The sequence below is a fragment of the Amblyomma mixtum genome, chromosome 5 (genome assembly GCF_055824585.1).
Source record: "Amblyomma mixtum isolate Tamu chromosome 5, ASM5582458v1, whole genome shotgun sequence".
Classification (NCBI taxonomy): domain Eukaryota; kingdom Metazoa; phylum Arthropoda; class Arachnida; order Ixodida; family Ixodidae; genus Amblyomma; species Amblyomma mixtum.
Window position 1 is genome coordinate 111,317,101 of NC_143016.1, and position 11,491 is coordinate 111,328,591.

The 11,491-nt window shown below is 48.9% G+C and overlaps 1 protein-coding gene across 1 annotated transcript; it reads left to right on the plus strand.

The window, feature by feature from the left end:
• The first annotated feature begins 408 nt into the window (after positions 1-408).
• Positions 409-1,532, plus strand: LOC149343368 (uncharacterized). The gene has a single exon (XM_089546946.1). It carries the CDS (start codon positions 492-494, stop codon positions 1,530-1,532), a length of 1,041 nt encoding a protein of 346 aa, XP_089403072.1. The 5' UTR covers positions 409-491.
• Positions 1,533-11,491: the final 9,959 nt, after the last annotated feature.

An 11,491-nucleotide genomic window follows, 5' to 3' on the forward strand; every position in this document is an offset into this window, starting at 1 on the left:
ACCATATGCAGGGTTTTTCACCTAAGATTTTACACGACTGTTAAATTAGTCTTTTTTTTAGAAGAGCGCTTTTTCAATCATACCATTGTCAGCGGTGTATTAAATCACAATACAGATAGGGCATGTTAGCTACCAGGATGATGAACAAATATTGAATAACTATCTTTTTGACTACCAGTGCTGAGCTCCTTAATTACTGAGAGAGCTCTGTAGCCAACCTTAATAAATATCCATTACAGTCTTTATAATTTGCAAAGCGGAGTTCTTCTCGGCGCAGTAGCGCAAAGAATTTCGGCTGTTTGGACGTGTTTCGTGAACTGGAGACGTTGCTTTGCATGCAAGCTTCCCTAATTCGAATTCTATATTCGACTCCATACCTCCACCTGCAGAAGCAAGACGAGGATTCACTCGAAGTCATCCTCCGCAAAATTATTAAGCGGGCTCTAGGCCTCCCCGTGACCACCTCCAACAAGCGCCTCCTGGGCCTAGGCATGGTGAACACATTTCGGGAGCTCCGGGAAGCCCACTTGACTAACCAATACACACGTCTCTCGAAGACATGGTCGGGTCGCCGCCTCCTTGCCCGGCTACACATCCAACATACCACTCTCATGGAAGAGCGCGTACGTATTCCATCCCAGTGGAGATGCGCCCTCCACGCGCGCCCTCTTCCCGCGAACATGAACCGTGAGGACCATAATGGCCGGCGCCTGGCGCGGGCGGAAGCCCTGGCCCGCCACTATGGATCGAAACCCGGCGTATTCTACGTGAATGCCTCAGGCCCCCACCATGGCGGATGGTACACAGCCGCAGTCGTCCACCAATCCAAAACAGTGATCGGTCTTACTTTCCGAGCCCGTGACATAACACACGCGGAAGAGGTCGCCATTGCGTTGGCTGCATCTGATTCCAATTCAAAAACAATTATTTCCGACTCGCGAGGGGCATGTCGGAACGTCGAGCAGGGCTGGGTACCGTATCTAGCCTACCGCATTCTTCAAAACAGCGTCTACACCGGTGACCCCGCGCACCGGCGTATCGTTTGGGCTCCCGCTCACATGGGCCTTGAGGGAAATGAGGCAGCTGACGCCGCCGCCCGCGCGCTCTCTCACCGGACATTCCCCTCCGACCCTGACGATCAGGAACTCGAATTTATTCCAGCTTACACCTTCAAAGACATCGTTTTACTCTATGAATCTGGTCATGGTCTTTATCCGCGCCCGTGGAAAGGTGTGTCAAAGGCGGAGGAGCGGCTTCTGCTCCGCCTGTATACTAATACTTTGCTGTGCCCGGCAGCTCTGAAACACTTCGACCCTTCCTTCTCGGGCAGCTGTCCGCACTGTGCGGAGAAGTCTTCGGACATCTACCACATGGTGTGGGCCTGCCCCTCCAACCCTGCTATCCCCCCTCACCCCAACCCAACCCGGGAGGACTGGGAGGCGACCCTGCTCGGCTGCTCTGACCTGCAGGCCCAACGGGCCTTGGTCGCGCGAGCCTGGGCGGCGGCCGATGCCACTGGGGTCCCGAACTAGGGACGTCCACCTAGTATTTGTAAGGGCTGGCCCCCTCTGGGTCAGCTCATGCATAACCTCCTGTATTATACCTGTACATAAATGTTTTCCACCACCACCATCCCTAAATCATAATTACTTTGTGGCGATGGAACAAAAATTCGTTGGGCGACAGCGCCTAGGGTAACTGAGGTTTCGAAATTCTAAAAACTAATATGAATATTACTTACCGTGATCTACACGCCTCTAAATTGTTAAGGAGGCTAGCAGTAAGTTAAAAAGTTAATCATTCAACATTAGTTAAGCAGCCTGCGAGTTAGCAAGTCTTAGCTGTACTGTTATTTACTACAACGCGCACAATGCTATGCCGAAAAGCGCGGTCTTCTAGCTGAAAAAACTTATTTTTAAAAATTGTGTAAAGTCTTAATGAATGAAGCACCCCATATACAGCTACATAGATTACCAGAAAGCATTTTAATAACGAAACATCAGCAGTCATACACGCATTACCGGATCAGGGTGTAAAAGGGCCTCATGTAAAACTACAGGAAGATGTATATAACTGCTGCATATCCACCATAGTCATCTATTAAGACCGCGGCGGTTGAATTTCGGTGAAGGAGAAATTCTAGAGGCCCGTGTACTGTGCGATGCCAGTGCACGTTAAAGAACCCCAGGTGGTCGAAATTTCCGGAGCCCTTCACTACGGCGTCTCTCATAGCCTGAGTTGCTTTGGGACGTTAAACCCCAATAAACCAATAAACCAAACTAAACCGGCAATAAAATTCTGACAAGGAACAGCGTCAGGTAGGGTGACAAGTACTCTAAGGAGCTGTTTACCGCCTCTTTACGGCAGCTTTTCTGAGACCTGGAGTGGGAGCAGTTCGGGGCAATAGTGAATTGAGAATGCTTGAGTAATCTGCGACTCGTTGATATCGTTGCCTTCGTAAGTCAATCAGCAGATGAATTGCAAAGAACGATCAATAATTTACGCAGGTTTAGCAAAACGGTGGGTGTAAAAATTATTATGCGGTAAACGACAGCAATATTCAACAGCGGAAGCGAACAGTAGCTTACGATGGGCAGCAAGGGACAGGAAGTGGCAAAGGGATATGTCTACATAGGGGAGGTAGTGAGCGCCGATCCAGACCCCGAAAGTGAGCTTGATATAGGAATAACAATGGGGTGGGGCAAATTTGACAGGTGCTCTATGATCATGAATGGCAATTTACTAATAACCCTCATCAGAAAAGCATATATCGAAACCCAGGCAAATTCATAGTGAGTGGATATTTTTGTCGTGGCTGTACAATTATATAACGGTTGCATCTTACGGGCGCTCATCTATAGAGCAGAAACATGGAGTCTAACGAAAAGAGTTAAGCTGAAACTGAATACAATACGGCGAGGAATGCAAAACAATTTTCGTGGACACTTTTTGTTTTTGGACACTTACGTTCCCTGTGAGTGTGTATGCATAGGGCGACATCAGTCGCCGCAATGTATCTTTGTTTTTTTAGAGGGACGGATGTCCCTTTTTGATCAAGGGTCCAAATAAACTTCTCTTATATGATTAAGACACTGGAAGGGAGCAGGGTCGGACAGAGAACAAACGCGGGTTAATTACATAATAGGCGAAATCAAGAACAACAATTGGGCTTGGCCAGAGTATGAATGGCCTGTAAGGGCAAGATAACCGATGGTCGTTAAGAGTAACGCTCTGGATTCTAAGAGAAGGCGAACATATCAGGATTGGGCAGAATGTTAGGTGTTGGGATGACATGATGATGTTTACGGGCACAAGGTGGCCTCGGCTGGCACAGAGGAGGGTTAATTGGTTTGGGTTTATGGGGTTCAACGCACCAAAGCGTCTCAGGCTATCAGGGTTGCCGCATTATAGGGCTGCGGATAATTTCGACCATATGGGGTTCATTAACGAGCGCTGACATTGAGCAGTACATCGGTCTCTAGCATTTCGCCTCCATTGAGATGCACCTGCGGAGGCAGGGATCGAACCAGCGTCTTTCAAGTCAGCTGCGAAGCGCCATGACCACGAAACACCACGGCAGCTTCAGGGTTAATTGGATATGAGAGAGACATTAGTCCGTTAGTCGGCGTACCCAGGCTGATGGTGACGGTGATGACTGACATCGGTTCCGCTGAGTTCCGTTGTATTTGCTCTGATTTAAACTCTTAAAGTGAAAGCTTTGCTGGCCTAGCAGGAGCTAAGTTCACCGGGAGGCCACATTTGGCCTTCAAATGGAGGAGCGGTGAAGATGTGTCTGTCACATGACGAACCACGTGGATCGCCAAAGCTGCAGCCGCGCGCCCGCGGCCGCCGCTGCGTCAACCCCCAGCACGCTGTCAACCGTCGTCTTGCCAACTTTGGTCACGTGACTAGCCACATAAAACCATTCGTTTGGCAAGACGAAGGCGCCGCTTTCGCGTGCGCGCCTGCCGATTTCTCGCTTTGGACGAAGCGAGTCGACTGGCGCCGACGTCTTCTTCCAGGCGGTGGGCAGAGTCTGATAATCCGGCCGGCTTTGCAAGCCGTGCGAAGGTCTTATGAATCGATAAGGAGTGTAAACGCGATGAAGGGGCAGCCGAAATCGATGAGGAACGGGAGCTTCGAAAGCAATGGAAAGGCGCATAACTGGATGCCTGGGACAGTGAACACCTCAGTCGCGCTTTAAGCAACGTGGCGTTAATGACAGATGTGCGCTGCATCAGTTTGCATTTACAACGTTGTGGCAGAAACGCAGCACTGAAGCTATACGCCGTCGGCGTTCATTGTGTTCACTAGGGTTGTATAGACTCCGATTATTTTGAGGAAAGGAAGCGCATAACTGGCTCTTTGGGGCAGTGGACGCTTCAATCCCTCTTTCAGGTACGTGGTGGTGGTGAGAGAGAGAGATGTGGGGCGCATGCGTTAACGCTGACGACGTTGTTCTAGACACGAAGCACTGCAGCATAAGCCGCCGCGTGACTTCACATTAGACAGTTTTAGCTGAGAGTTTTACGGCCAGCGGAGCGGAGCGGGCGAGCGCAGACGCCACTGCGCATGCGCACGTCGCTGGGCCAGCCAGCGGTTTTACAGAGCGAAGCTTACGCCCGCTGGGAAGCCCGCTGGGAGCGATAGGCAGCGCGCGAGTGTGCGTAAGAGCGGCCGGGCGTGTATGGGTATTCAAAATGGCAGCCTCTTTTGCACATCTAAAACGCAACACTTACCGAACAATTAACTAAAAACACAGAATATACCTTTACTAAATAGTTTCAGCGCATTATTAGCTGGCTTAATTGATATTCTTTTCACTCTAACTCGAATTGTGACCTATAGGTGGAGCAGCAGGGCAATTCGACTCTAGTCCGCTCGAGAGGACGGGCGATCCGCCCGGCTAAAGCTTTTCTCGCGCGCGTTTCCTCTGGTGTATCCGCTCGTCCGCTGCGCCCGCCTGGCCGTAAAAACGCTCAGCTAAAACTGCCAAATTATTTTTTGTAGCGAAAGCAGCACTCCGACAGCCGAAGCGAGACCTCGGGTGGCGGCCGTAGCTACGCTTACCTTCTTTCAATTGGTCAAAATGGTGGTTAGGTCACACTGCGCGAATTTCATACGGGGCCAATCGTACTTTGGATAGATAGAGATAGATACAGAGAGGAGGGGAAGGCAGGGATGTTAACCAGAAAGGTTTCCGGTTGGCTACCCCGCACTGGCGAAGGGAATTAGGGAATTAAAGAAGGAAGTGAGAACCAACGGGAAACACAGTCACAATCTGTCAATCAAGGCAGTAACCGTTCATCCAGTTAAAGGGTTCGTATAGTGATGCTTCAAGTGGGACTAAGTTTATTTAATTGCTTAATTAACGAATTAGCCTAATTAGTCTTTCTAGTCAGACCAGATAAATAAAACCGAGTAGGAAATTGGTCGGGTTGGGGAACCAAACCAGGGTCTCCGGAGTTCGAGACGAGCACGCTAACTACTCCGCCATGCCAGCTCGATGGTTTCGAATGAACAAGGGCGCGTCTAGTGAATACGGTGTCTTCGTTCACTCCAATCTTCCTCCCTTCCCGTTACGGCGAGCTTCAGGTGTCCACCGAGATATGCGAGACAGATATGCGAGATTTCCTTTCCTCAAAAACCAGTTTACCGACGAGAAAGGCGAAGAGCCGAACGGGCGTTCTGTGGCGTTCTGTGGACTCCCTGGCAGCTCTGCAAGACGCTGTCGCGTTCCACTCTTAGAGGCGAAGCTTAACATCTTAACCACAGATCAGTGACACAAGCAGCAGCAGCGCGCTTAAGGCTTTCGCCTCGCCCCAATTTAGGTCAACAAAATGCCCCCCTGAATTTTTTTCTCTTCTTTCAACCCTGTCATGACGTGGAGGAGGGGTTCCTGATCTCCTCGCTAGGAGGGCATGGCTCTGCAGGGCACTCTTTACCACCACTAGAACAGAAAAATTAAAAGAGAGGTAGAGTTGGATTCCCCTCTCTTGATCTCGTAGAGGGAAATTTAGTTAATGATGATTGTTGTAGGATTCTTGACGTCTTGCAGATTCGTTTTGCTCAATCACATTGCAAGAGGACACTTTAGGAGAGGTTAACCTTTTATAACAATTAAAAGCACAAAGGAGGATACAAGCAAGGAGAAAACATATTTACACTTGACTGGCTCGCAGTTCTAGGTGACGAAACCAGCCCTCGGTCCTGCCGAAGCAGCTGGTTTTAAAACCAATGTCCCCGCCCTCGGTGGGAGAATAACCAATCAAGTACTCTACAAACATCCACCCAATAACTTATTGGGGAAAGGAAAATGCCACAAATCAGCAGTTGGGGAAAGAATAACACAACCAATGAATGATTGGGGAAAGAAGCTAACTCATCGCGACACTGTACACATATGCACACTTTCCACCATCACGATTTCGGATAATTATGCTTTCCCGCTGCGAGCTTCGCGAACACTCGCTTTCCCAAGGTCCGGTTGCCGCCAAGTTCGAGGAACGCCATTTCAACTCATCTGTTTCTCGTCGTCGCTCCTCATGCCTGCAGCTAGCGTGACAATAGGTCAAAGCATGCCGCTGCAGACATGGTACAAAGAGCCACGCACTGTGACGCGGGTCAGCCTCGCCGTACACACGTGCACACAGGATGCCGCCTAACGACTCCGTCCATAAGGGGAGTTTGAAGTCTCCTGTAATCCCCCGCCATTCGGCGCCCCCCTCTTTTCCCGCCGGGTTGACTGACCCCTTCCTGTGTGGTTGTGCGGAGGGCCTAAGAAAAAGGACTTAATGGGCATTCCCATAAAGCGACCGGATGCGGCAAACAAAACACGGCACCGCGAACTTCACTCCTCCCAACCAAGAATGTCACACAGACACTTGTTGTCAGTGGGACATTAAAGTTCAGCCACGGTGTCCAACAACAAAAGTACATACGCACGCACACACACGTACGTCGGCTGTCCGGTCAGTCCACCAACACGCACACATGCGCCGGCTGTCCGGTCAGTACACCAGCACGCACACATGCGCGCACACAACGGATATTTCAACCCGCACACACAAGGCTGGAGACCAATCTGCACATTCCAGAATTCACCATGTCAGATCGTTGCCCCAAACTGGCAGAAATTACTTCTAGCCGCCTACATCTCGAAACAAAACTTGTTTCTTTTGGGCTTTGTCCAGAAGACTGGTCCAAAATTCCGAATTATCCGGGACAACGCCGGTTCCAAAGGCTGCCGCCACCGTCGGAGCAATAGAGCTCACCTGCTCCCCGCGGGCTACGAAGATTGCTGCTGCCCTCGCGTCTGCATTCTCCACTTCTTTCAATTTTACAGTTCGCTCAGGCCTCTCATCGGCTACTTCGCATGCAGTTTTGCAACGAGATTCAAGTAGCCCTAGCTCTTCGTACAACTGCCCAGAGACGTTCGCTTCAAAGAAAATCGTGCCGTCACGCCTTTTCTGACAACTGCCTTCACCAGCTTGCTGCCGCACTTCTGGCAATGAAACATACTGTGTCTCCTCCACGCTGATACCCACAGGAACAGATGCATTATCCCAATCCTGCAGTTCCTTATCAGCTTCGAAAACCATTGCAGCGAACAAACGCGCATTCCTTCCTTTCTCGGCATCAAATGCAGCCTCATCGCTCGTTGATAGCTCACAATCTGCTGCAGAAACTTTTGCAGCTACCGAATTGGCCTCAAGCTCTACCGGCGTCTCATATTTGTCTCGAATTTTGAAAGGCTTTTCCAAATCGGCTCTCTCAATTTCTTGATGTAGCCGCTCTCTTTCTGTCTGCTCTAACAGCGAGTGCGTCTCAGGTGTTACCAACTTTGCTACACCATCATCTACATCTGCTGCCACTGCGCAGAGTGTCAGCTCCGGCTGGCTAACCGATTCATCTTTGGCAGCCAGCTTACCTTCGCCTGCAAAGAGTGTTGCCTCTATTCGTGCCTGCTCTACCTCTTCGTCGAGCATTACAGCTGCCCCAGAGTTTGCGTCAACCTGTTCTGGCTCAATGCTGAACTCCTGTTCACAAACAAAACACTCGTGTGCCTCCTAGGTCTCCTCTGTCTCGGCTTGCTCTGACAAGCAGCGCTTCAAAGGCGTGACTAACGCCCCTATGCCCTCGGCCATCTCTCCTGGCACGGCACACACGGTTGGGCCCCGCTGCCTAAACGCTGCAGCTTTCACACCTATAGCCATTGGCCCACAGGTCACTCTCAATACGGGAACATGCTGTTCTCGCTTCGATTTCGGACAGTCAATCATTAGATGCCCAAATTGCATGCAGTCAAAACATTGAACTGCTGCAAATAACATCCCGCTATCGGCTTTCGTTCCCTGCCCTACTTTCAACTGCATCTGTGCAAGCTTTGTTTTTTCTTGCTCAATTAGAAGTTTCAACTTCTCAATTTCAAGCAGCTTTTCTGCCTCCTCAATCTCCAAACATCGCATCTTGCCCTCCCAACTATACCGTACGGCAGCCATCTCCCTTTTCCGTGCTATCATTTATAGCACGAAAACACTACACCGACATGGTGAATTCGGAGGAAGCAGAAAGGTATCCTACCTCGCAGGTTGCTTTCCTCTGCCACGGTACTCTCGTCGCCCTGAGTGACGACAGCGGGCTCCTTGATGCGGGTGAGTTGAGTTGAGCCCCGGCTCTCACAGCAGCTCGCTGACTTGAACCTCCTGCCTCGTTTGACTTGCTGGTCTCCTGGTTCTTCTCTTGAACCTCAGCGCGGACGCCTGGTTCCTTCCGCAGCTCACGGATTTGGCACCTCCACGACACGTCGGTCGCCTGGCTCCTTCAGCTCCTCGCCGACTTGAGCCTCCTACGTCCCGTTGACAATGACCAGCAGTCTCATGAAGCTTTCAACGTCGCTCTATGACGCTGACGTTCCTCCTTTAGGACGTACCGCTCTGCAGCTTGTCCACCGACTTGATCCTCCACCCTCCGTCAGATACCTCGAGCAGGAAGACGTAGCAAATCCTGTCGCGACTGCGCCAGTTGGATTCTTTCTCAACTGTCAGATACCTCGAGCGGAGAGGTTAATGCTTAATAACAATTAAAAGCACAAAGGAGGATACAAGCAAGGAGAAAACATATTTACACTTGACTGGCTCGCAGTTCTAGGTGACGAAACCAGCCCTCGGTCCTGCCGAAGCAGCTGGTTTTAAAACCAATGTCCCCGCCCTCGGTGGGAGAATAACCAATCAAGTACTCTACAAACATCCACCCAATAACTTATTGGGGAAAGGAAAATGCCACAAATCAGCAGTTGGGGAAAGAATAACACAACCAATGAATGATTGGGGAAAGAAGCTAACTCATCGCGACACTGTACACATATGCACACTTTCCACCATCACGATTTCGGATAATTATGCTTTCCCGCTGCGAGCTTCGCGAACACTCGCTTTCCCAAGGTCCGGTTGCCGCCAAGTTCGAGGAACGCCATTTCAACTCATCTGTTTCTCGTCGTCGCTCCTCATGCCTGCAGCTAGCGTGACAATAGGTCAAAGCATGCCGCTGCAGACATGGTACAAAGAGCCACGCACTGTGACGCGGGTCAGCCTCGCCGTACACACGTGCACACAGGATGCCGCCTAACGACTCCGTCCATAAGGGGAGTTTGAAGTCTCCTGTAATCCCCCGCCATTCGGCGCCCCCCTCTTTTCCCGCCGGGTTGACTGACCCCTTCCTGTGTGGTTGTGCGGAGGGCCTAAGAAAAAGGACTTAATGGGCATTCCCATAAAGCGACCGGATGCGGCAAACAAAACACGGCACCGCGAACTTCACTGGTAGGTTTCCCGCTTCATCCTACAATTTTTTAGGCTGCTGGACTGCACTTCAAAAGGTGACAGTGGTAGTTTGGTTCTTGAGGCTGCGTGTGCGCATGACTACGTCACAGAAATGTGCCGCACACTTTTGTGTTTAATTATTTTTTTAATGTGGCGCTATGTTTAAGGGAATGTTTGCAGACTTAATGGACGGCTAATGCCACCAAATTCCAACGTGAGCATATAAGTGTAGATTATTATATGTGTATGTAGTTCTTTCTCAGTACTTACAAGTAGTAAAGAAAACGCTGTCTACGAAAACAGAACTAATTGAAGGTTGTAGGCAGTTTCCTTCAGATGGGTAGCATGTTTCTGCATTCACTAGATATTCTAATAAACACAGAACAATTAGGCACCATGGTTGTCGCTATGTTGAGCCCAAAATATTGAGTGTTAATATTGCAGATTGTGTTGAGAAATGCTCATTTCAGTTTCTTTGAATCAGTAAGATCGTGGTTCCTTTTATTGAACTTAAAATAAATGTAACAAAACTTAAAATTTGTGACCGGAATATGTACTTCTGAATTCATTATTAGCACCCTCAAGTGCTTTGGGATTCAAGGCACAGAATTACGTAAAGCTGTATTGATTAATCAAGCCACCGGTCAACATAGATTGATGATTTGTTGACATAGCCGTACTCACGCTGACTGCAAGAAATTTGCAGTACTATGCCGCAAAACGGATATGGACTGGGCCGTTTTCTATAAAATCGTGGCCCTAAAAAATATAACTGCGCTCATCGCTGAAACCTCCTCTAACCAGCTGCCAAATTAAAGAGTCTGGCTTTGCGTAAATAAGTTCTTTCGGTCGTGGTTAGTTCAGTAAACTAACCACTCGACAACAATCTCATGGTGAGATTAGAATTTATAAAATCAAGGAATTTATTTGAAGCTCAGAAAATGAACCATTCTTGGTCACTTCAGAGAAACTTTTTATAGCAGTTTTCACAGGCTATAAAACATTTAACAATCTTTTGCGCACCAATCAAAAACGTACTTATTTAGCCCTCTTCATCCGGAAATCAAGCGCACTCAAAACGATGTTGGCAAGATCAAAGTAGCTACGTTTAAATTGCAGCATATGCGACTCTCAGAGAGTGTTGTCGTTTTCAGAGCCTGGCACTTTTCATATGAAACAGTTAGAATAATGTTTCCCGGACATGAAAATATCAACTTTGTGATTATGTATTTTCTTTGTGGATGCCCAGAAGCGCTAAAACATGCGTTAACGCACAGGCATAGAAGTAGTCTCAGCCGCGCTGCTTCACTAAGGGCCAGAAGACTCTCAATTGGAAGAAAAAGTTATAGTAGCCTGAAGCGAAATTTTCCTCAGAGCACTTTTAATTTAACATATGATTCCTGAAGAGGTCGCTTATTATGTCCACTATTGTGCTATTGCAATGGTTCATTTCAGGTGTTTTACATTGGCCTTGCATTAAAAAGTCGATAACAGTGTTCAAACAGTTGAATACAAAATATTTTTGATTGGTGATTGCTAATATCCCTTTTCTGAGGTGAGAAAACCTTCAAGTTTCCAAAAGTTTCGGTGTACAAAATTGCCTCCGGAAACGCTAAAATTGGGGAGTTAGGAACCTTGGCTGCTGCACGCAATTGAGAAGGTGGTGATTCAGT

Coding starts and splice junctions, on each gene's coding strand:
- LOC149343368 (XM_089546946.1), top strand. CDS start 492: ATGGTGAACACATTTCGGGAGCTCCGGGAAGCCCACTTGACTAACCAA.